Raw genomic sequence first — 26,326 nt, forward strand, 5'->3', positions numbered from 1 at the left:
GCCGCAACACGACGTGGCATGGACTCGACTATTGCCTGAAGTAGTGCTGGAGGTAATTGACACCATGAATCCTGCAGGGCTGTCCATAAATCCGTAGGAGTAAGAGGGGGGGGGGTGGAGATCTCTTCTGAACAGCACGTTGCAAGGCATCCCAGATATGTTCAATAATGTTCACGTCTGGGGATTTTGGTGGCCAGCGGAAGTGTCTAAAGTCAGAAGAGTGTTCCTGGAGCCACTTTGTAGCAATTCTGGACGTGTGGGGTGCCGCATTGTCCTGCTGAAATTGTCCAAGTCCGTCGGAATGCACAATGGACATGAATGGGTGCAGGTGATCAGATAGGATGCTTACTTACCTGTCACCTGTCAGAGTCGTATCAAGGATCCCATATCACGCCAACTGTGTACGCCCCATACTATTACAGAGCCTCCACCAGCTTGAACAGTCCCCTGTTGACATGTAGGTCCCATGGATTCATGAGGTTGTCTCCATACACGTTCACGTCCATCAGCTCGGAGCGATTGGAACCGAAACTCGTCAGACCAGGCAACGTGTTTCCAGTCCTCAACAGTCCAATGTCGGTGTTCTCGGGCCCAGGCGTAAAGCTTTGTGTCGTGCAGTCATCAAGGGTACACGAGTGGTCCTTCGGCTCCGAAAGCCCATATCGATGATGTTTCGTTGAATGGTTCGCACTCTGACACTTGTTGATGGCCCAGCATTGAAATCTGCAGCAATTTGCGGAAGGGTTGCACGTCTGTCACGTTTAATGATTCTCGTCAGTCGTCGTTGGTCCCGTTCTTGCATGATCTTTTTCCGGCCGCAGCGATGTCGTAGATTTAATTTTTTACCGGATTCCCGATATTCACGGTACACTCGTGAAATGATCGTACGTAAAAATCCAAATTTCATCGCTACCTCGGAGATGCTATGACCCATCTCTCGTGCGCCGACTATAACACCACGTTAAAACTCACTTAAATCTCGATAACCTGCCATTGTAGCAGCAGTAACCGATCTAACAACTATGCCAGACACTTGTTGTGTTATATAGGCGTTGCCGACCGCAGCGCCGTAGTCTGATTGGTTCCATATCTCTTTATTTGCATACGCATGCCTGTACCAGTTTTTTTGGCTCTTCAGTTTATATTTGTATATATACATAATATTTTTAGCGTATTTTCAAAAACGGGGGAGGGGGCGCCACCGCCCCCGACCCCCCCCCCCGAAATGACGGGCCTGTGTGTTGCATAAAAATTCATTAATTACTGGGGAGTCTGGTGGGGCTCAGCCCTTCATAAAATTCATTGGGGTGGGGGGGTCTCAAACAGCCTCATGTCCACAGATTCTGGCACCTATGCTTGAGTGGCCCACGGAACATTCACAGATCGCTTGAGTGACCCACGGCATATTTACAGATCATTTGTGTGATCCACAACGTACTTACAGATCACTGGCACGGTTCTGGGGTACTTGAGTGGCCAGCTATACATTTACGTGACCTGCGGCACTGTCCCAAAACAATTAAGCTGCTCGCGACAGGGTCTCCAATCAATAAAGTAGCCCGCAATCTACATTGAGTTGCATACCACATGTCCAGAAAGTCCTTACGCTTTTTTTTGCCGTTTCGGCCAATCGACAAATGTGATGGCTGGGAGAGCTAGTGCGGAATTCCTTCCAAGAGATTACCCTGACTTTTCTGTTCTAAACTATTGTTTGCAGACAACCTCCAGCAGCGAAACACCAAAGCAGTGTTTTGTAAACTTGACCATATTAATAGAACTAGAATTAGATAAACAAAACCTGTATCGCACAGATCTATCGATACCCACCGTTTCTTTTCGTTTTCGGAATCAGCCTGGAAATATAAATGCTTGAGCCTTGGTTCTGGTGGGATGGCTTCGAACGTGTTTTTCTTCCCTTGTAGGCTACAGCTTTGGACTTTGTAACCGTGCAAATGGAAAAGACCTGCCGAATAATTCGAATGTTAGTCTTTCTCTTAGAAATTCACAATCTGTATTGAAGCTTCATTAATATCATGAAAAAATATGGTAATTTATCTAAATACTTCTCTTGGGATAATTTTGTGAATACAGATTTCGAGTGATGCGAAAAATTATTGTGGGTTCAGAGCCATGATTAAAGGTCCCGCACTCGTATTAATATAGACGAAAATAGAGCGATTACACGTTTTTTTTAACAATTTAAAAAAAATGTGAAGGTGCCATACCAAAAAATACCCATACATTATTGCAGAATGCACAGAGATGCTGAAAAATATCCATATAGAAGTATAGTAGAAGTATGAACTTTGATGAAAATTTCGCTTTGACGATAATTTGAAACTAATGAAAAGGTTTCAGAAGTCATAAAAATTGAATCTAATGAAAGAATTTCAAAACTAATTGAAAATTTGACACTAATGAAATAATTCTGGAACTACACTAATAATGAAAATATTAAACTGAATACATGCACCTCTTAAACATTTCTTCGCAGAATTTCAAACGAATCGGTAAATGCACGAATGAGGGTTCTGGGTGTATGTGATTCTATTCTATTTATGTTGTCAAAGTTGCGCTTGTTTCATGTTCTTGCCATCTGTCTTTCATATTTTAGAGTCAAGATGGTTAGTACTTGAATTTTCTTGTTGCGTAATTAATACGTATCATGTTGAAGGTTTCCCTGTGGAGAGACTGTTTAAAGTGGAAGACACTCTCATTCGCGCCTAGAAGTTAGGAAAAACCTCAGAAAACCAACTTCCGGCAAACAGTGTGCCATCAACGGAGTTTGAACCTGGGTCGTCACAACGAGAGTCCAGCACGATGCTCACGCGACCACACAGCAGCAGCGCATAAATACGACTACATCTCACATATTGAAAAGGTGCTGACAAGGAAAGGGTCGCAAGGTGATGTCCTCAAAAAGTTAAAAGAAAAATTTGCCACTGATTCTACTCATTTAAATTTGCACAAAAAATATAAAAAAATTCGGAGAATTATTATGGGCCACTTAACGCACACAACAAAAACAAACAGAAAAAGTAAATATATCAATATTTTGGACGCCAATAGAAGGCAGGAATAAATTTAAAAATCCCGCAACCCTATAATCTAGGAGCGACGACATTCAAACACGTCAGGTACAGATAAAAGAAAAAGGAGAGCTAGGTGTGTTCTTCTATAGATGTCCCCAAGAAGCATAGGCGGAGATAGACTTGAAAGTCTTGGGGGAGGGGGGGAGCATGATGATGTGAAATGATTTTAATTCATATATACACACATACAATCGATCAGACGACTCCACCCTTGACGCTGGGGGGCACCCATACCAAAAAGCACAAGAGGTGACGAATAGCTGATTGTTGTCATTTCTAACAATTTTTTTGGCTTTAATAATTAGCACTCCGGCGCTAATTTTTTTTGTTTTTAAGTGTTTCTTGGCGAGATGATTGTGCTTGAATTTTATCATAATCTTCTGAGGACGACACTGAGGACGATAGACACCTTAGAATCCTTTCGTTGTAAAAGGCATAATCCATAATCGATTATAAGATATAGAACAAAAGAAAAAAACAAAACTTAACGAAATAAATGATGACGTCATGGATTTGAAAACAGTCTAACCAAAAGAAGAAGGGAAAAAAGATCAAATCTCTCTCAAGTAGAAATAATAATAAATGGATTATTTACGCTTAAAAATGATTGCAAAAGGCAATATGTGACTGTCATAAACAGGAATAACCTCTTTAATCTTACCAGTGAGATAAAAGAGGGGCATCGGAAACTGAAATGAGAGAGAGAATATACAAATGGAAATAAACCAATTACGATATGCGAATGATATCTTTCAAAACAATGTACATATAGCGCAGAGAGAGAAGCGGTTTTTAACTAAATTCCAATCACCGTTTTAGCGATAACAGCTCCTAAAGACATTTATGGATAGTTCGAGTCACGTAAAGTACCAGATAACCGACACATAATAGAATTCCACGATTCAGCATGCAATTAATTTTTCACGAGTCACGCATTCGATAAAATTCTGCTTAAAGGTATGAAAATTTTTTAGAAGTATATCTATTGTAAGAAATAGAGTTATCTTGTACACACAAAATGAGCCCGAGTTGTGAAGATGTGTAAAGTGTTTCAGAAAGGACTCTCCTAATTTTTAAACGACAATCTTGAAAAGAGAAGAGCTAAAAGTGATCATATGGTGGCTTTTTTTTTGGAATTCGTCTAGAGAAACAATTTGTTGTGACCGTAGACAAAACAGTTTATATAGAGGATATCAAAGGGATTTCGCTAAAAGAAACCATTTGAGACAGGTTTCGGTCGGTAAGAAAGAGAAAGAAAAAAACATGTTTTTGAGAGTCTATACGATTTATTAACCCTTTCAGCGGCAATCCCGAGATATCTCGTCAAACTTGATCTGCTTTATTTTAGCCACCTTGAAATGTGTCGTCTACTAAAAACGCGTTGAAGTTGTTTTTAATGTAAAACATGTTTTTAATTTCCCCCCTCCAATCAGTCAACTGCTAGGGAGAGGAGTCAGCTCTTGTTCAAGGTTAGATAAGAGAACGAACGAGAGCAAAAAAGAAAAAAAATATACGCTCACAGTATAAATAATACAAATTTTTTTGTTTTAAAAAAAAAAAAAAAACCTCTTCCTAAAAAGCCACATTTCATGGCAAGTTTTTGTATTACAGTGAGGGAAATAAAAGCGATGGACGTAGTAAATCTTTTTGTTGTGGAGGGGGCGGGGGAAGAGCGGTTGTCAGCACGTAATCGGAAAAAAAATTAATTCTTCAAAATAGGTGGCAATTGGTGAAGACTTCCCAGTTTCAAATTTAGCAGTTATAATGCCGATCAGGAAAATTTTAAAAACCGGTTAAAGGAATTAAAAATACTTAAGGGAAAAAACGCTCTCACGACATAATACTGACGGGAAGGGGGAAAAATTTGTAGGTATGTGTGCGTAGAACTCCTCAAAAAACTGAAGGTGAAGTGGGTGGCAACAGAAAACACTAAAATATGAGCGGTATATTTGATGGGTAGGTTGTAAAATTAAAATACACGAATTTTCAAAATTGGTTGCAATTTCAGTGGATGTCATCTTAACCAGGTGTAAAATGATCACATCAGAATGAATTTGGAATGGTTACATTGCATAGCAGTGACATGGCTGAAGTGAATACTGAATTCCAAATACACTGGAATGTGTACCCCTAGAACCGACCAACATGCGTCACAGAAGAACGATATAACGAACGAAAAGAGATGAATTTTCTTCCTTGTAATCTTCATCTCCACAAATAACCAGTCTTCCAATGAATCTTGTATTAACAAGTGGAGAGGACATTTCTATATGAATTATTATTTGGCCGTAAAAAAGAGAGGTGAGCGCATCTGAGAGGTGTCCGTTAAGAGAGGTTTTACCGTATTTAGTAAATCTGGGGTATTCTTTTATTTTACACTTATGGGAGATACACATTTCACCCTTCCACCTGTCATTGTGTTTTGGAGTTGTGTTTTGTTTCAAAGTGCGAGTGCCCCTTCTGAAACTCCCTGTACTCAATGTACGTACCTAAGGCGACTTTGGCGTTGCGATCGACATAAAAATACAGCGCAGCATCTTTCAAGACGAAATATCTCCTTTTCCAACTCTTCCAACGTTGACTGAGCTTTGCAAGGTACCCCTGGCAATCCGGATTGATCACTGCAGAAGCTGGCAGTTGGGCATTACGGACGCATTGCTCCATGTATGGGTCAACCTTAGAAATATACACATTATGAGACATTGTCATTTTTCAATAATAGAGGCCTATACAGTTTACTATACAAAGAATCTATCGAAGGCCAAATTGTAATATCGATTATAACAGTGTTCTTCAACCCCAGATGCGCGAAATATTTCGCCAAGTTCTTGCAGCAACTGAATGATAAGGGAGCTGCATTGCTGAGGGGTGAGAAAGATGCTTTCAAAATTATTATTATTGTTTGGCGGGCGGGGGAATCAGCTGCGTTAGTAATTAGAGCCAAACACAGGAATCGAATGGAAGATGCTGCAGTGCTTATATCTCGTGTGTAAGGCCCGTGATACACATGCTACTAAGCAGCACGAAAGCATCACACTTTCGAGCATATGCAATCAATGAGATTATTGGTGTAAGAGTTTTTTTTTACTAGCTACTAATTTTATTTGAAGAGTCATAACAATCAGTTTTTTTTTATCTGATCAGCGCAACCGTATAAAAAAATGTCTAACTTGATATTAATATGTTTAAAACATAGTAACCGGTGTCATAACTTTACAGCGGTGTGCATCACGAAAATTAAATAAATAAATATATATAGTATTATACCATATACTATTAATTTTGATGCTGCACTCCTATTTAAACCCGACAACCAATCTTATTTGAACAATTATAACATAGTTTTGCTTTCATTTGATAGGTGGCACTACGATCCCAACGATGTTTCTTGCATGATAAAATATAAGTTACATGTTGGCGAGGAAATTTTCCAATTTTTTTTCGCCGTTTCGCAAACTATTTCTCTCGTTTATGGCGGTCTGGGAAATAGTTCACTTTGTCTGACTATAGTCCGCAAATAGAAAAAGGTTGAAGAACAGTAGATTAGAACATTGATCGGGGTATGAAATGTATCTTACTCTCGAGGCATTGCTTGCAACTTGGTTCAAGGCACTAATCCACCTGCAAAATAAAATTATATTTTTAGTCGTGCAGAATCATAAATCGTCATAACTATAGAATGAGTTAGAGAGAGAGAGAGAAAGTGAAACCTGGTGGCGCCATCTTCGTCATCGGCGGAGAAATAATACGGGCAGCCTCCAAATCGAGACACTTTGAAAGCGTGCGGTGATCCAGCATCAGGTACGCGGCTGATATTGTGATTTTGGAGGACCAAAGCTCCAAGAGGCTCGTGATCCTGAATAAATAGCAGGGAAATATAATATGTAAATTTTAGTTTATTTTGGATACCAGAGACGAAGCGATTTTTCCTGCATAAATCCATTTATTTCATTCCCAACTTGCCTTGGTGGTCCTGTACCAATACAGTACGCCATCTTCTCTGACAGCGAACCACCTCCGGCACCATCTTCGACCCGTAACACTTCTGGCGCTCAACCTCTGCAAGAAACCCGCGTAAGCTGGTGGCGGCGAAGGTTTCGTCAGAACAGGAGCGAGTCGGTGGCATGTTCGAGTCACCTCCATTTTCAACACTTCAGTGCCTTTGAATAATAAGAAAAAGCCAGTGAATAATCAATATATGCAGTGCAGGTTAAACTGATCGCTGCTATCAAAGTGCTGAGATCCTGCTCTGTATCCAAACCATTTTAAAAGAAACTATCAAAGATAGTCTCGGCGCTTCTCCATATACTGGAAGCATGAGATAAGTAACGAACCGTTGTAAAAAGGCATAAAATCATGTCAGAAAAACAGATTAATTTTCCATAATCGTGGTCAGCGTAAACGTGGCGACTTTTTATTTTGCACGCCAAGCAACGCCTCTTTTGCGGTGGTCAGTTACAGAAGGCCGACAAATAACATTACTGCTATTCTCAATTACGGTTATGAAAAAAGTTGTAAAAACGGTAATTTTCAAAGGAATAGTGAAGGTTTTAACCACGAAAATTAGTCGTACTAAGCGGGAAAACGTTTCAAGTGGGAACATCATAAGTGGGAAACACTGCAAAAAGTGCAATTTATTACACGAATCAATCTAATGTGATAATTAATCGAAATAAGCAGGAATGCGGGAAAATACGCAAAAATTACATATAAAAAGTTCAATTAACGAAATAATGCGGTACACAATATGCGTGGCTAAGTAGTCCCAGAGGCGGATTTAACGGTGGGTGCACCGGGCACGCGCCCGGGGCTCCGTCTTCTAAAGGGTCCCGAAAACCACAAGCTTCACACGTTTCTCTAATTCAAGGGGCCCAATATTTTCTTTTACGTTGGACCGTCTTGGACCGTCATTCGGGTTTGTAAGTCCCTCCTGATGATAGGAGGCTGAGGGGAGCTGCTCTCGCCAACCCTATAAAGACTGGGTCTTAGTTGCTCCGACAAACCAGTCACGGCCCAAACTCTGTCCCTCCAGGGATATAAGCCTTTTACCCTTGCGGGTTGGGTCGCGCTGGGGAGGTGTGTTTTTTTTTTTTGGCGCCACCGCGCACACCTTAGTTCCTCTGGGCAACTGGTCTTGGTCCAGTTCCTCCGTTGATTGATCCTAGAGGCGTACTTCCAACTAGAAAAAAAGTATTTAAATAACGTGTAGACTTCAGGTATGTACGTCATTCATAGTGCAAAGGCTTGTATAGCTATTGAAATTAAAAAACAAATTTCTTATATGAACACCTCATCCTCAAAGAACCCCAATTATAAAGTTGTTGCCCTGTCTCTCCTGAGACAAAAAAAAAAAACAAACAAACAAAAAACACCCACGTTTCTAAGTGCATATTCGCAGAGATATTTGAATTCAAAAATCGGAGGAAAGTTGAGGAAAAAAAAGTTTTGCTCGTTAAAAGTACTTGCTGTTTTTTCCTAACTTTCCTCCGGGTGACTACCGGGTGAACTTACGCGGATGTGGTATTTCCGTCCACGGTCATTTCTATGGTGATTGCTGAAACAGAAATTTTTGTGGAGTTGTAAACAAATGGTGATTCCTGGAATTGCGAAATTTCGGTTTGTAGGTTTTTTGAAGTGAAACTTCTTCAGGCATGGTTCAGCGAACTTGTCCCATAGAAAATCAGCGTCATGGAAATTGAAACGCTTCTATCTCTTATATTTACAACACGAGTCTCTAATAATGAGCCGTTGCCATATGGGATGATGTAGTGCTGGGGGTTCTTGACCTATGGGTCGCGACTCAAACTTTCATCGCAGTGGATCGTAAAAATCCAGCTACAGCCCTATTATGAACGAATTGTTTTTGCGTCACTGTTTCAATACTATTGAAATGCAAACAGTCCCATGGGTCTCGAAGTTGATTTTGTTGCTGATTTTGGGTCGCGGGTGAAAAAGGTTGAGAACCCCCCCCCCCCTGAAGTAGTGGTAATGCCTTTATGTTTGGAGTATGTATTCATGGAATATATAGTTTACCCCCGGAGGTAGTAAATTGTAACACAATTGACATGTTTAAAAAGAAATACGATAAACATGTTGGGGTAAATCGAGAAGTTATCCATACTTAGAATAAGACAACCATAATATATTCTTTATTGGCATTGTATCATGTGTATATATTGTTTATAATTTTTGTGATTTTATTTTTAATTGGTTTGCTGTATTTTTGAAATACAGTATATGACATCCATATTTGTTGTGGGCATCTTTTTCTCAGCCGCCTCGTTGGGCATTTTGCCTGTTGTGGCGTTGTATTTGTATATGTTTAATCACAAGTGTTTCGATGGGAGTACCTTCTCACTCCGTGTGCTGGGTAGAAAATATTTGTGCATCACATTTCAAGTACTTCAGAATCCGATATCACGGGAGGCAACACACTGTGAAGGGGCTAGCACATTGCAATCACTATAGAAAATTAGTTTGTGAGATTTTGTAATCCCTTCATATTCGCGTTCAACCCGTATTCGCGTGATTTTTGTCGATTTCGAAATCAAAAGTCTTTGTTCCTCATATTGTCAAATTCTCTGACTATATACACGTATACTTAAATAATGTGAAATACTGTATATAAGGATATTACACAATATTTAATGATTAAGTTGTACATTAAAGTTGTTCATAAAATTTTAAAACTGATGGAACTTTTCCACATCTTTATTTACCATATACATTTAATGCTTTAGTAATCACTATGATATATTTTTGTGTTCCTAATACAGTCAAACCTCGTTAATGAGTCACTCTTGGGAGAGCAAAAATATGACTTAGTAAGCGGAGTGACTCGTTAAACGGAGTAAGCCATAGTTGTGCCAATTCCTGCCTGCGGACAATTGGGACTTCCAAAAAGTGACCCGGTAAGCGGAGTGACGTGTTAACCGGGTGACGCACTAACGAGGTTTGACTGTATATATATATATATATATATATATATATATATATATGCTCCAAGTCGAGAGTTCCTCGGTGATGGTGCTCTTTTCGGTAAGCACCCACGTTTTCTTTGAATTTTTCCAGATGAGTGTGGAGGGGGTGTGATGTGCTATTTGTATAAGCAATGGGACATTCCATTTTTGGATGAATTTTTCCGCAAGCTCAAGATGTTTTTGGTCCAGTGATTATCTAAGAAGCCTTTAAACATTCGCACAGATGTATCACAAAGCTTTATTTAACTTTTTTGAGGAAGTTCTTTATATTCAACATTCTTTACTGTACAATCCGGTAAAACTCCTCCTTTAATCTTTGTCACAGAAAACGTAAGGAACACGTAGGTGTTTCAATTCCGTGACTTTTTTTTCCTAAGACTGTGACAAACTATTTAAGGGAGTAGGTGCACGATTTTGGTTTTCCATACTTTCCAATGGGAAAAATCTCTTTTTCCTGTAACGATTATTTAAAAAAATTTTCTATTCCCTTTAGGCACTCAATTTTTTTTCTGAGATACTACTGATATTTTCATACAGTTTAACAGGATTTTTAATTTTTGGTTATTTTTTTCTCGAATTTTAACTTCAACAACATGCAAGGTTTTCAAAAATCACCAAAATTTATCCATATTTTGCTGCATAAAATTTTTTAAAATAATTTTTATAACAAAAATCCTCGTGTTCAAGTTTTCAACACCATATGTGAGATACACACACAGTTTCAAGACATTTGAGTGAGTGGTATTCGTAGAAAAATGTTCCTTATCTCTCTCTCTCTCTAATCGGAAACTTAGTTTTGAGAAAAGAGCACTTTCGTGGAATACATTAGCATACATAATGCCGCCAGCAGTTTATATTAAAATATTTCTAGTACAGGGGTAGCACAAAAACTTAAACACAGTTAGACGAAGGTTTCATAGTATTTGAAAATTGAAAAATCCCCCCCCCCCCCCTCCATAATGTGACCAATTTTCATTTATACTGGTGACTGACATTGATACTTTTTGGAAATCAGTCATGTGAAATGATCAAAATGTTAGTATTTTGAGAAAATTTTAATATTGCACATGACACAAATGCCGAACAAAGAGAGGCTGTGACAGCGATTATAGCATTGGATATTCGGCAGTCGTAAATGCGATAAATCCGGTTATTATGCATAATCACCGTGCATTTTGTGAAATACATTAGTAAGTTTGATTAATTTCCCTAAATTAATCACTTTCACGGGCGATTATGCATAGCACGCAAGCGTCACGTCGTTGGTAATCATGATAAATTCTACTATATGATACTATATGGACTCATTTGGAATTTTTTTTCATATTTATCAAATTCATTAATTACACTAGGTGCATAATCACAGATAAAGGCGATAAATTTCATTAAAACGTATGTGTCAAATTTACCAACGACGCTTGTGGGTATTACGTATATTCGCCGGTGAAAGTAATAATTTTATCAAACATATATATACCAAGATGATTAGTAAGTATGCATAATGATCGGTTATTCTGTACAATAACTGATTTATCACATTTACCGTAACATTCATATCTGCAGTTTTTTGTATCAAATCAGCCATTTTTTTCTTTGGCGTATCTTTTGGTTTTCGGAATGGGAGGAAATTAGACCTTTTTATTGATGATTGATTGGTGCCGATTGTCCGTACGTCTCTACCTATCGCATAATATTTCTATAGTATTTCCTTAGAACTCACACAGTCCTGCTTTTCAGGTATTCAGGCCCCCCCCCCCCAAGATAACAAAAAATTCGCTCTCCTGATCGCAAAAGCAAAGTTTAAACCCTAGTTTCCCAACCTTTTTTGCCTCATCGCCCCCTTCTTCAGAAATTTTTTTCTCCCATGCAATCTAACCCATAGGATCCTATGTTATACCCGTAGCTTCTACCACCCCCCAGGGGGCGTTAACACCCGCGTTGGGAATCACTGGTTTAAACCATGAAATTCTTGTATTCGGTCTTTTTCAGTCGTAGGCCATTGGAAAATGGGGTCTGCTAACCAATCGTATTACATAGTGCAATTTGTAGAACCCGGAAGTTCAGGCAAAATGCCATAAATGCTTTATTTTAGACTATTTTCAAACTTTTTTTTTTGTAAAAAATGACTTTTTTTGAAAATTTTCTGCGATAAATGCTTATTTTGATATTGTTTTATTCGTGAAGTTTAGAGACCTTATATCTCGTAGAATTTTAAAAGAATTTTCATGTTTAAAATCTCTCAACACCTATGTATATAGTACGGATCAAGATGTTCGATCGATTGCCATCAAAATGGAAGGGTTTGAATTTTCGTCGATTGCCCTCGCTCTGATTTTCATTATTGTAGTTGATGGGGAGGGAGAATTTCGAAACTTCTCAAATATATTATGTATTTTATCAGTAATAATATATAATAATTATGTGCAGTATTTGGTTAAGAAATTAGAACCGCCATGTGTTGATGTGTATGCCAGAGAAGGAATGTTTCTACGAGCGGCCTCTGCTATTGACTTAAAACATTAATTTCTGAATTGATGCATATCATACATAGGGATGTTTTATTGCTTAATTGAAAAATTAATGTTTTAAGTTATAACTGCGATTAAATTTGTTGCAATTATGCTTAGTTGTGGAAAAATTCGATGCAGTCAGAGAGATATCGGTTAATATATTTTCATTTTGTTGTGGTGGACAAAATGTATTCCGTTTCGATATTTTGAACGTGTAAAAATGAATTATTTTTTTAGCGTCATCTATCTTTTAATTTAGGTATCATTTTGTAATTTTACACATACATTTTGGATATCAAGTTTCTGCCTACACAACCCGTAGAGCTCCGTTCCATGCTACTGCATTTCGTGGACCTATTTGTATCGACGCTCGCCGTCTAGCACAAGGGTGCTGAACCTTTCTTTAGGAGAGTGTTGGTCACTTAAGAGATCTGGAGGAGGGGGAGGATCTAAGAGAAGGAACAGCGCCGCAGTTCGCTTAAGTGCTCGTAAATGAGCTGCAGATCGCTTTATTTTTAAACTCACTTAAGTGATCTGGGAATGCGCTGTGGGCCACTCAGGCGATCTGGGAATGTGACGCAGGTCACTCAATTGATTTGGGAATGTGTCGCGGGTTATTTGAATAACGTAAAACGGCACCGTGCGCCACCTAAGCAGACCCGTAACTAGGTTGGGGCAACCAGGGCACTGTCCCAGGACCCCGAGCCAAATGGGGCCCACCTTCAAAAATTTAAAACTGATTTTTACCGTTAACTCCTTTAAAGGGAGTGGGGGGGGGGGGAGACGCCAAAAAAGAGTCTGCCTCGGGGACTCCGAGGACACACACTACGGCTGCAGTGATGTGAAACGGCACCGTGGAGCACTTAAGTAATTGGAACCGTGCTGCAGGTCACTCAAGTGATCTGTAAATACGCCGCGGTTAACTCAAGTGATCCGGGAATGTGCCGTGGGTCACTTAAGTGATCTGTAATCTGCAAATATGCCGCAGGTCGTTTAAGTGATGTGAAACGGCATCGTGGGTAACTTAAGTGATCGGAACCATGCTGCAGATCACTCAAGTGATCTGGAAAATGTGCCGCGGGCCACCCGTGTGATCTGGGAATGTGCCGCGGATCAAATAATCGATCTGCGCCGGTTTGAAAAGAAATAAAACTAGGTTTAGGTCGTACTCCACACATCAAGTGACTCCCAGGGCCGCATTTTTCCCGCGGTCCATGATTTGAGTATGTATGCTTTAGCACGTTCTTTTGCTGTCGCTAATCTTTTAAATGAATTTATGAAAAACACCTCGGATAACCCGAAACTTAGTTAACCAAGGCTCGGAAAATCGGGGGGGGGGGAGGTCCCTAGTGTACTTAATTAATACTACTTTCATTAATACTACCCTCCGATATCAAGTATGCTGGAGAGAAAAATTTCTCACCATCGATAGAAAAATTCGTCTAGCTATTAACGCTTTGGCATGAAATCGTTCTCGCACACGCGTGAGGAGAAATCACCATAAAAATTTCGTGTGTAAAAAAGGAGGAGCAAATCTAATTTCTGTTCTTGGTTCGAACTACAGTCCTATGCATTTGAATAAATGATGATGCGAAACGGGCAGAAGAAAGGGCAACGATAAAAGTATCATCTACAAATCTCAACATCTTTTTCAGCCATTTTTCCACGGAGCCTCGCTGAATTCGTGCCAGATGCATCTTTTCTCTCTCTCTCTCTCTGCTCCTTGATCCTTTAGTATCGAATTCTCAAGGGAAAAAAATGTAAATAAATGAATAAAAGAAGACAGAAGAAGAATAAAATTGATATATGTTGCCCATTAAGAACGGAAGCAAAAGAAAATCTGCGCTTTATAGTTTTATGTTCTTGTGAAAAGAAAGAAGAGAAACAATTTCATATTTTGGCATCAGTTCAAGGGACAAATTATAACATAAAGTACAATAAAAGAGAGAAAGGGAAGAGGTTTGGAAAATCAGGAGCATGTTATTTGCGATTTGTTCCGTACTTATACGAGAATGTTTCTGCAAAATCGAAAAATTAGTTGTGAATTTTTCGATTCATTTTACACGTGGGAGTTAGAAAACAATATCTTGGTGTTTTCTTGATTCAAGCGCGGATCTTAGAGCCCACTCTAGGTGAATTGGAACGACAGGATTGGAGTGCCTGTAGACGGTTTATAGCGATGCGCTATCGACGAGTTTGTTGTTGTCATCGACGGCATAACGGTGGACATTGTAGTTGGCGATTTTGAAGTATGCAGTCCATGCGACAAAGCGTTTAAAGCGGTATTGGTCCCAGTTGTTAGACATAGATGCGAGTATTCCTTTGTCTGTAGGCAGCCATTGAGTGATGCGTTCATAACCTCGAAGGAGTTTACAAGGCGAGTCAGCTTGAGCGGACGACATTCCAAAAGTCATGGTGTACGATTGTAATGATTCCAAAGTCACATACCTGTGCGGATACGTATTTGTAGCCAGTTCCTGGGTACAGCAGGTTGTGCTCTAATCCGACGATAGTTCCACCGCGATAGCCAGTTGTGGCCAAAGGTGTCCGTCTCCGGTACAGTAGCTTGCAAATTTTGGTCCAGTATGTTGTGAGTCCGCCTGCCATGTCCGCTTGCCCGGCCAGGTCCTGGATGTACTCGGTATCGGCGACGGTTCGCGTGTCCACATGCTTTGCTTTGTGATGGACAACTGCTATGTTAGGCATGAGTGGTCTGTTACTTATAGTAAAATTCAGAACATGTTCCATGCATTCGTCGCACCAGTCACCTTTCAAATAAAAACTAAATATCTTCATGGAAATTTCATTTTAAAATATTAATTTTTTTGAAATTCACTTTTAAGAGCAGGTTCTGCATTGCACTTATTGGAAGTTTTAGCACTCGGAGATTGTATAAAAAGTGATTTGTTTATGCATAAACTCCTCGAAACAAATACGATTAGTAAAAGAAAATTGTGATTTTAAAATGTTTTATAACGGAAGCATAGGAAGCACAGCATACAACATACTTCACGTGGACAAACAATTTGAATCAGCATGTGTGGAGACTGCTCCAATTAAAAACTGCAAAGCATTTGAAAAAACAATCTCGTCTTGAAAAGAATTCTCTGCACATTAAAATAGTTTCTCGCGAATGTTACAAATCAAAAGCAACTGGAATTGGTGTTTTTTTCTTCTTATGATGCTCTTGTAGCGAGGACAGTGAACCCTACAAATAAATATTTCTCAGCAAGAAACCGTAGAAATCTTCCCGAATATATCGAATGCACACGAGAGATCAAACGTAGAATTCTTTTGGCTTTACTTCTTGGAGCATCTGCATAGTTTGCACGATGGCAGATGTACTCACGCGAAGTAAAGAGGTTTTACTCCCACGTTACTCCTTATTTGTAAAATTCATCAGCCATGAATGACCACACAAGAGTGTCCACAGCACTCTATGAACTAGAATTGTAGGCCGGGTGTGCCCCCCGCAACAAGGATTATAAAGACATTCCTTTTATACTTTTCCCGCTTACAATTGTTCAAATTAACAATGATGTGGAAATGCAGAATATTCTGTGAATGAATGAAGTTCAACAGAGAGATGAATGTTATCAACAATCGAAAAGTAATAAGTAAAAAAACCATAAAGAAACAAAAATTTCTGCATTGTTTAAAACTGCAATTTTTGGCAATAATAGTAGTAAAAAGGCGCCGAATTTACCGGATACTTTTTTCTAAGGTTGATTATTTTTGAAATTACTGAATAAAAGTAGATTTCTTCATATTACATTACTTCTATTCCATGGAAATACATGTATCAAATGGGATCCGGAAAATTCGCCTCTGGTACGTTTCGCACCGTTATATTTTGTTCCCGACATTTTGACTGCCCCTGACCGTATGAGTGACCAAAGTAAGTGACCGTGTGAGTTACTGTATGGCTGAGTGAATAACCTCATGACCCCCTGCTTTTCCTTACCAGATCATGGCCTGCCGCTCGCTGAAGGAAGAGATATACGCTGGTGGTCAAAGACATGTGTGGGCCATGCTGGAAAAGCGTTTCCTTGTGTTATGAACCTAACGTGAAGTTTGTTTCTATATTATTTTTGTTATAGTGCTGCTATCTATTTTTAGAACTGTGAGAATTGTACTGATCGCACTTAACGTATCACTGTAGGCCTGTTGCTCTCTGTGGTGAGAATTTTTAATGGCGAGATACACATGAGTGACCAAGGAGTGTGCGATTAACTGTATGAGTGAACAACTTCCCGCCCGAGTGGCGCAGTGGTAAAGATGCTCGTCTTCCACTATGAAGGTTACCATCAAGCATAGGCGGAGATTGACTTGGAAGTCTGGGGGGCTCAAGGTCATTATTGCTGGGGGGGGGGCGGCACGATGATGATGATGATGTGAGCTCATATATACATATATACATTAGATCAGTCGACTCCACCTGTGACGCTTAGGGGGGGGCAATGCCCCCCCGCGCCCCCCCCCGTATCTCCGCCCATGCCATCAAGATCCATGGGTTTGAATCCGGGCAGAATAGAGCATTCGAAGCAAGTTCTTTACCTACCGAGCCTAGGGCGACCACCGATGGATGGAGCCTTCATTTCCCACCCAACTCCACTGGTTGGAAATTGCCGTATGGCAATATATGACCGGAGTTGGTGGGCGGTGTAGTAGTATGAGTGAACAAACTCATTTAGTCTATCATATGATCACTACGCCACTCACTTTGCCACTGATGCATTCACTTACTTGGTAACTCACCCATACGGTTTGAACAGGCGGAATGTAGCTTGGACGAAACATGCCGGGGGGGGGGGGGATGTCGGAGGCGAAATTTCTGTAAACCGTCTCAAATGAAACCTATTACAGATACAAAACTAAATGGTGTATCTCCATAAATATTGCAGTTTAAAATATGGAATTACTTTTGGCAAACTACCTTTCAGAGCAGGGTCTACATTTCACTTATTCAGTCTTGTAGGGACCATTTGAAAAATTAATTTCGCTATCCTCTCATGTATACGACCCTTGGAAGAAACTGGAGAAACCGCGAGACACCCAGGCTCTGTCGCAAGAAGCAACGTAAGCTCTTCGCAGAAACTACAACATTTTAAGAAACCGCCATTTAAAAACTTTTCATTCAAAACCATTTAAAAACTTTTTGTACTTAAAAGTTGGAAGTTTATTTTTAAGATTACTAAAGTCATCAAAGATAGCCCGTTGCGAATATAGTCTCGTGGACAAACAATTTGAATTAGACTAGATTTAAAAATATAATTTAGAAACACCCATCTATTGAAATTTCACTTAGGCTAGAATGACAGCTGGTGGTCGAGTGGTCATAGTCACAGTCTCGCGTCGCGAGGAACCGAGTTCAAACCCCACCGGGGCGACAGTGGTGGTCGGTTAAGGCTGGTTTTCTGTGGTTCCCAACTTGAAAGTACGAATGCGAACCGATCTCTCCGTTAAAAAATCTCGCCACCGAGAGCAACAGACCTGTAATGGTTCAAATATTCAATTATTACACTTCACACACAATTTGAAGTATAGATGGTTGCACTAAAAATTCACACACAACACTATACAGATTGTAACTTAACTGATGTTCAGAACTGTAAGGGGTGATAGAACTCACCATAGCAAACAACTTTCACCGTAGAATGTGGGGTCGGAAAGCGAGTGCCAAGCCGCGAGTGGCCGCTTTATCCAGAGTGAATGAAACGTCCATTTCGTAGAACCCGTCATTGAGCTGATATTCGTCGGCAGAGATACAGCAATATTTGAATAAGGCGAAGAGGCCGATATGCACCTTATTTACGGGGTTGCAAACGGCAATGCCGTAGAAGCGGTAAGACTTTACCAGCAGCGATTTCCAACAAGGCGGTACCCGATCGGAAAACATTTAAACACTTGCACATGCTACTTGTGGAGACGGACTCATTCCTCGCCAAAGACATGGCACATGTCGAGCAAGGAGCGGGAGAACGGTTAATCGATATAAGCAATCCTTGATGTTGTTACCAGAGGGTTTTGTCGCCCGAATTAGCGTCGCTGCTGCAGACGTTCATGAAATGCCCGGAATCTTCCAACATGTTCGCGATTCACTCCATCGGAGATGTGACACCTGAATTACAGCTGGTGGCCGCTCATTTAGCGATTATTAATTAAAATTTTCGATAATAAAGATTCTTTGTTCTTAATTATTCGTCTTTACTGTCTTCTTCATTTTCACCACGCAGGAGGCCTCTCGCGGTTGGTTCACCGCTTGCTTTCCCACCCATATAGTATGGTGAAAGTTGTTAGATTTGGTGCGTTCTATCACTCCCTTACAATTTTGACCATCAGTTTAGTTGCAACCTATATGCACGCAAACTCACACTTCTGGTACGACTCAATAGGTAGTAAATTACCCATGGCAATAGACCAGAATTGTGCTCGGTTGGGAATGAAAGAGAGACCAGAATGGCAGTCTCGCCATTTGCATTTTCTTCGGACGTTGGATTTTCTTATCAGGGAAGAAGGGGGGGGGGGGTCATCTAGAATACAGGAGTTGCGTGTGTTCCTTCAGAACCGGAGACATAAGGGGTGAAGATGGAGAGGTCCGGGACCCGGATAAAAAATGATAAAACACCACAATAGTCAAACATAATCGAATATAGAATATCAAAATAGTCACTTCAAAACTTTTTCTCATTCCTCCGGAGGTAAAATGACATTAATAATCAAGAAATTTTGCAACTGGGCCCCGATATAAGGAACTCTTATTTTACGAATTTCATGAACAAATACAAATACAAATACAAATAAATACAAATACAACGTACACAATGAACACAATGAACACAACGTATACAATGAACGTACCCCGATATTACGTAAAATTTTATCAAATTGCTTTTACGTATAATTCTTTTAGCATTTATCAGTCACCAATGATTCTTGGGTATTATGCATAATATTCTGTTAAAGTGAAAATTCTTATAATATTTATCAAATTTACCATCGACGCTTGAGTATTATGCATAATCACCGGTGAAATTTTTGTTTAGTATTTATCAGACTTACCAAGACGATTGGCAATTACACGTAATAACCCATTTATCGCATTTACCGTAAGATATACACTGAATTAAATTTTCCATTACCTGTATGAGCGATTCTAACAACTTCGGAATGTGAGGCATCAAGTACGTTCATCCCATTTATACACACTATGATATCACCAACTTCGAGTCCACAGGTTTCTGCTGGAGTGCCTGCGGGGAGATAAATTCAATGTACAGACCAGCTGTGGTGAGAATCGAAGTGTGTATTCCAGTGCTGGGCATTATTAGCAGTAATTAAGATAGATAGGCCGCAGTGATATTGTTAGAGAATCGGAGGTTAGTTGTTCGGAACAATGTTTAATGACTTCATGATGTAAATGATTCCACTGACCTCTCTCTATAGCTGAAACAACGACCGGCTTGCTTCCGTGTATCCGGAACCCGAATTCACCATTATTCCGTTGTACGGTGACCCGTTTATCAACCTCTGAAATTAAGATTAATATCAACTAATGTAACTCATGTGAGGTTCTAAATCATTCTAGAAGTTCTAATGTGATGTATACACTTCAAATTCCGTATCGTATTCTCCAGAACAGTGTTTTCCAACCTTTTAATACTCGAGCGTGGACCGGTGAGATTAAGTAACATTTTCACGGACCGGCGTTAATGGGAGAAATAATTTGCTTATGATAAGAAGAAAGTTTCCTGGCTTATATATTTCATATTTATATTCTATTATTATACATTTGAAAAAGGGAGCAGGAACTCGTGCTGCCACCTATGAAACAAAAACAAAAACAATCTATGATGATTCTGAAAGTAAAATCGGTTGTTGGTTTAAAACCGGTAAACGGCATGAAAATGAACAATATTTTATGTGATGACATGACATATATTGTGCATTTTCACGCTGCACACTGGTGTGAATTTCTTACGCTATAATACTGGTTGATATATTTTTACGTTTGCTACAGAACGTCAGCTATTATTTTGTTGTTATATTATATTATTAATTTAAAAAATATATGTTTTGTGCAGAGTATAAATTTTATACTATGCACAAAGTTTTTTCCTGTCAAATTATTAAGAAAAAAAAATGATTACCGCATCGGGGTTCCGATATGATGGGTTGCCATAGCTAACGTGAACATAATTATCACGAAAAACTATGCGAAATGGTGATAACCTCGAATAATGCCTTTTCTTTCCGGACTTTGCCAGGAATCTCCAGCCACTTCGCGAACTGGCTGGCCAAAGCCCAAAATTGGGACTTCGGCCATGCCAGAATAGAACGAAATTGTCCATTTCGCGAAATGGCCGGCCACTTTGCGAACTGGCAAATTTCGGGCTGTGTTAGTAACATATTTATTTATTTTATTGTAGATGGCAGCAGTGGTTCCAGTGTAACAAAAACATGCTCTATTATACACCACAAAAAAAGCGCAGGACTTCTGCTGCCATATTTCAAATACAAACGAAACTGTTTGTTATATAGCTTCATTTATGTTGTTGGTTTTGTTGTTGTTGGCTTTGAACTGGTTTACAGCATCAAAATGAATATATGGCTATAAAATTAAACTTTGCTTATTTTCATGCTGCACACCGATATAAATTTTATGCGAATAATTTTATGCTGGACGTCAAATTACAGCAACTAATTTTTGGTGTGCCAAATTAAAATTTTTTAGCAGTTTGACATTCGCGGACCAACGGTTGTAGAACACTGCTCTAGAACACATGTGCTAGATGTGTTCAAATGTTCGAATGAAGCCCCTTCGAGTGGATTTATGTTACACGCATCCGAGTCAATTTGGACAAGGTTGACATTGTCTATGGAGAAGGACTTTGATCCATTGCAGCTACAAAATTGGAAAGCTGCATAAAGCCATCATGACTAAGCAAGCCAGTATGTTTTTGTGTGGTGTGATTTTGTTTCGTATAAAAGGCACTTTACGGGATGCTTCGGAACTGCGGTTTCGAACCATTCAAGGTTTGAGTGCCTCCAGAAATGCGTAAGGAACTTACATGTATATTGAGAATCGTACGTTTCGTACCTCCCAGAAATGTTTTCAAGACGTGCGTGTTCCTCTTGGAATGAGTAGTTGTTGCGTACTCCTTGAAATGTGTGGGAGGCTGATGCTTACCTAGAAATTTGTGGGAGGCTTGTTTACCACCTAAAAATGCTTACGAAGCATGTAATGTCACATAAATCACGTTTGTGGTAAGGCACACGTACAATTTGGAATGCGCGAGAAGTTTCCATGTCCCTAAAAATTTGGCTGCTTGCGTACAACTAGAAATGCGTGGAAAATTTGCCGACTCCTACAATTGCGTAGAGAACGTTTCTAGTCTTTGAAATACGTACAAGACACGATGACCCCCATCCACCATAGACATGCATACAAAGCTTTCGTATGCCCTGCAAATGCTAGCCCTCGAAATGCGCTAGAGACTTGTTTAAGCTTCTTTTCCCTTCGTATATCGTGTCATAAGTATAAGATTTTTTTAAATTTTTCATTACACGTTTTTTCGTCATTACTATTTTTCGCATACACCTCGGAACGCATTCTATCGAAAGGACCCGTCGTATACCTCCAAAAGCACGCGTACCACAGGTTGGAAACCAATGTGCATTAGTTGAACTCCTGTTAGAGCTGAAACGTAAGTCATGTCGAGTATTGTATTTTAATGAAATTACGCCATGCGAATAGCTGAGGTGAATTGTGTTTAGCCATGATGGTGTAATGCAGCTTGCCCAATATGTCAGTAGCTATGAGAGCGAACCAAAGTTCTCACTGGACGATATGCATCTTCACCGCAAGTTCACCTCCTGTCTGAATATCTATGATGAATTCTTGGCAAGTCCCCCCCCCCCCCCCCCCTCCTGGTTTGCTCATAGATGGGTTTTATTCAGTTCTACCTCAACATCGGATGTACCTTTTTACCTGTATCAATGAATCCAGTATAACGGGTTTCATTCAAACTCACAACAAATATAGATCGGGATTTTTCTTGACTAATCGCTTACCGAAGGTCCTGGAAGCTATTCGGTCGTACATTTCAACGCTGGATTTTCTGTGGATCATCCTATGAGTGATAGCCTGGTATTGTCTGAGGAACTCGTGTTCGGATGATGTGGATTCCGTCGAGTCAGATCGTGCGAGCATCGGGTGATGTCGGCGAACGGTTGTTAACGACGACGACGGACAGGACGGATCGACTTCCTCTAGGGACAAAGTTGGGAAAACACAAGACTCTACTTACAATGATAAATATATGTACAATGGTGTCCACAAAATAAGAAGAATAAAGATTCTCGTCTAATTTCTCATAAAATATTGAATAAAAACTAGAAAATATGTGATCAAATACAGGAAAGTGCAACAACGCGGGTTTCGATAACGTAGTCATAGCCCGGTCGTCCAATAGAAGCGGCAACACGCGGCGAGCTACGTGGGTGACCATAGATGACATTGAGGCAGACTGCAAAGGGCGTCTGGCGTCGTCCACTGCTCAGTAGCGGCAGGACGAGTAAAATCCCATTTCAGTATATTTGTTAGTTTCACATAAATTAATAAATTTCCGGATACACCCATCCCATGCGAACGCTTCGATATCTCTCTGAGATGGGAAGTAGGGTGTGTCCGGTCCTTCAATGTTCAATTCTATCACCGGAAGTCACTCGCGCAAGATCGTTTCTAGTGGGCGACGTTCTCGTACTTTCTGCGCAATAGGATCAATCTCGCTAATACAGACTACTGCGCGACTTGTTTATCAATTCATGTCGCTTCCAGTGGATGACCAGCCTTATTAATTTGTGTGGATGGCGCAGCGACAGGCAGTAGATATTATATGTGGTCGTTTGCGACTCAATAGTTCAATGTGGGTTGCACCTTGTCGCTAGTAAAGTCGTATAAATTTTCCTATTATGAAAAATTTTGTGCGACTTTTAAGATGTGCCCTGCGGCACTCAGTTTCTCTTGTTGCATTTAATAAAACCAATTTTTGCTTCGGCTGACTGCTTTAAATACAGCTTCTTTCCTCACACTATAACAAACACCCCAGCAATATTGTCGACTCTATCAGATCTCCTTCCTTTGTACAAATATCAAACAATATCCATGTCATATTCAACCGCGTTCCCTTGTATGGGGCGTAGCAAGGCGAACAATATTGTATAAATAGATAAATGAATATAAATAATGTTTTCAAGGTAGGCATATTGGGTGGAAGGTCCGACCAGAAAGATCTCCAGCTCTGAACCTAATTGACCAGGTCTGGGATGCACTTGGGAGGTGAGTTGTAAATCACTAACGTCTCGCGGGAACAACCCAGGAAGTCTGTTACGTTATACCCGCGTTTCAAACGTGTTTGGGGTTTGCGATGAATTGTGGGATAGATTTACGACATCTTCGTTAAAGGTTGATTCTTCTCACAGCGTTACTAGCGATCTTCGTAATCGTCATCGCTACGCCAAGCGTTTGTTAACGAGGAAAGGAAAACATTCGTTGAGTTCGCGTTACAGAAATAAACATGACCACTCAGGCGTAAATTTTCCGATGAAGGCGAAAGCAACGGTGACAAATTAGTAGAATTGAAAATTATTTACTCATTGTTAATTCATGAAGTTGTTCATTATAAGGAATAATAATTCTCTGAATTACGTAACTTAATTTAGTAACATGTTTCAGAGACAGCATCATCGTTTAAAATACCATATAATTACACATACTAACTAGAAAAATTATTCACAGTGATAAATTTAACAATATTACAATTTATACAATATTTTTTCTCCAATCTTGCTCGGAAATGCCTGTATTCTAATATTAAACTTATCTCAATATATAAGGATATTATTTTACTGGTAAATCTCTATATCGTGATATACTTTCAAGACATTTCGAAACCGCTACAATATTTTTTTTTATATCGCGATCAAATTACGTCAATATCTTTTTAAACTCGTCTGCAGACTTTTTTTTATCTTGTTAATTCGTTTAATAACATCGTCATTTTGTAACACAATTTTTATCACCGATAGTGTTAATGTTGTCGGTATTGCTACTTTCTGAGCAGTACACAGAAGTGTAATGCAGTAAACACCCTTACACACAGTGCACTGTATACTCTGCGCACTAGTTACAGTACAAAAAGTCTAAATAAATTTTATTGATCAAGAAATAAATTTTTTTAATCCTTGACTGCATTTTCCGGTCGGAGTATCAACACCGATTTAAAAGAGATGCCAACAACATGTATATTTGGTGGCAATTCCATTTTATGTTGTGTGAAACAAGAGCAAACCAATTGTCTAATTATAATTATGTAAATAAAAGGTTACTTGTTCTTGATTTTATCCTCATATCAAGACGGTAGATAAATATGTAAAAATTTAATTAAAACAATTTAATATGTAAGAATTTAATGAAATGTTTGCCAGATGTTTTGAAAATTAATTGAGCATTATATTGTTTAAACGTAATACTCATAATTTAGAAAATTTCCCTGTGCGAGAGTTTCATGTGCTTGCACAGCCTACCTCTTTCTCAGCCATTTGACTAAAATAAAAAGATCCGGAGAGATGAATATTTAAAATAATACATATATAGCTTACAAAAATTATTTTGTGTGTGTTTTCCCTAAACACAAAAATATAATAATAATAATACCAACTCATGTGCGGCAGCATTCGTTGCTCCGTTGGTAGTGATGATGATTATCAGCAGCAGAGAAAATTATCTGATTGGTCCATCCCTTCGTTAACCAACGCTAACCTCGGCTCAGGCAGTTTTTCGTAAAATTGATAACGACAAGCCGACGGGTGGTGAGAAAAATCAAGTTTTTAACAATGATCGTTGAGAATTAGCGTTAAGCGCGTAACGCCACCAACGACTTCGTTGTATAAGTAAGGCGACTTGATAAGGGTTATTATCTTATTCTAGTGGCTACAGTATAGCTACTGCAGTGTGTAATGGACCCCCAGTAGCTAGAAATTGTGAGAGTGTATGCAACTGCTTCAGTGACTCGTCTACTATCCTCTTTAACTGTATTGAGACTCTCTACACGACCAGAGTGTCGTTAGAGGTGATGGTGCCCTTTAACAGCATTATTTTAGGTGTCATCCTGCTATTGGACGTTCCTGCTCTCGTGAACATTACTCCAGAACCCTAGTGACTACGAATACACTGCCGCACTGTAGACTAAGCAAACTATTAGACAGTGTAGAATCCGGTTTAGACCTACAGGTACCTCCTCCAAGTTGCAAATGAACTTGGTATGGAGCATACCCTTCATACTTAAGGTGAAAAAAAAAAAACCAATAAAAAAATGGAAACTTAAATAGTCTCGAGACCAAATTGGAAATTAATGGACCGAACCACTTTTTCTTTTTTTAAAACAAAGTAGAAAACAATTTGTTCAAAATGAATGAACCGTACGAAATTTAAGTCAGCGGAATTTTCAACATTTGAACATCTGCCAAGATGAAGAAGGTTCCTCTTACTACGTATCCCTTCATGTCTCCTTTCACCTGAACTTTTTTTCTTTTGTTCGTAGAGTTCTTAAATGTTTGACGGGCCGAAGCTCCTGGAATTAATCGACCGAGTTCTAAGGAGCTTCACACAAAAGTGAGTTAATTCGGGGAGACTTCTTCTTTTCCATTATATGTAACTTTCCTAGAATTAACTAAAACACAC

The 26,326-nt window shown here is 39.4% G+C and overlaps 1 protein-coding gene across 4 annotated transcripts in view; it reads right to left on the reverse strand.

Moving 5' to 3' along the window:
* The window catches only part of LOC149081649 (uncharacterized), a 558,055-nt gene that overhangs the window by 2,242 nt on the left and 529,487 nt on the right, over positions 1 to 26,326 (reverse strand). For 2 of the 4 annotated variants that reach the window (XM_089237062.1, XM_089237066.1), the window contains 8 exons: positions 22,657 to 22,884; positions 20,017 to 20,112; positions 19,725 to 19,835; positions 7,056 to 7,252; positions 6,803 to 6,948; positions 6,671 to 6,713; positions 5,582 to 5,768; positions 1,828 to 1,963 (listed from right to left, as the gene is read on the reverse strand). In XM_089237062.1, the coding sequence (XP_089093188.1) occupies positions 1,828 to 1,963; positions 5,582 to 5,768; positions 6,671 to 6,713; positions 6,803 to 6,948; positions 7,056 to 7,252; positions 19,725 to 19,835; positions 20,017 to 20,112; positions 22,657 to 22,884 (1,144 nt within the window). Of the gene's footprint in view, positions 1 to 1,827; positions 1,964 to 5,581; positions 5,769 to 6,670; positions 6,714 to 6,802; positions 6,949 to 7,055; positions 7,253 to 19,724; positions 19,836 to 20,016; positions 20,113 to 22,656; positions 22,885 to 26,326 lie in introns of those variants that run through there. The other 2 variants (XM_089237063.1, XM_089237067.1) reach the window with 2 other exon arrangements.

This window comes from Pholcus phalangioides, unplaced genomic scaffold (assembly GCF_987345545.1).
Source record: "Pholcus phalangioides strain wild (caught in Gottingen) unplaced genomic scaffold, Ppha-v1.0 ptg000009l_1, whole genome shotgun sequence".
Taxonomy (NCBI): domain Eukaryota; kingdom Metazoa; phylum Arthropoda; class Arachnida; order Araneae; family Pholcidae; genus Pholcus; species Pholcus phalangioides.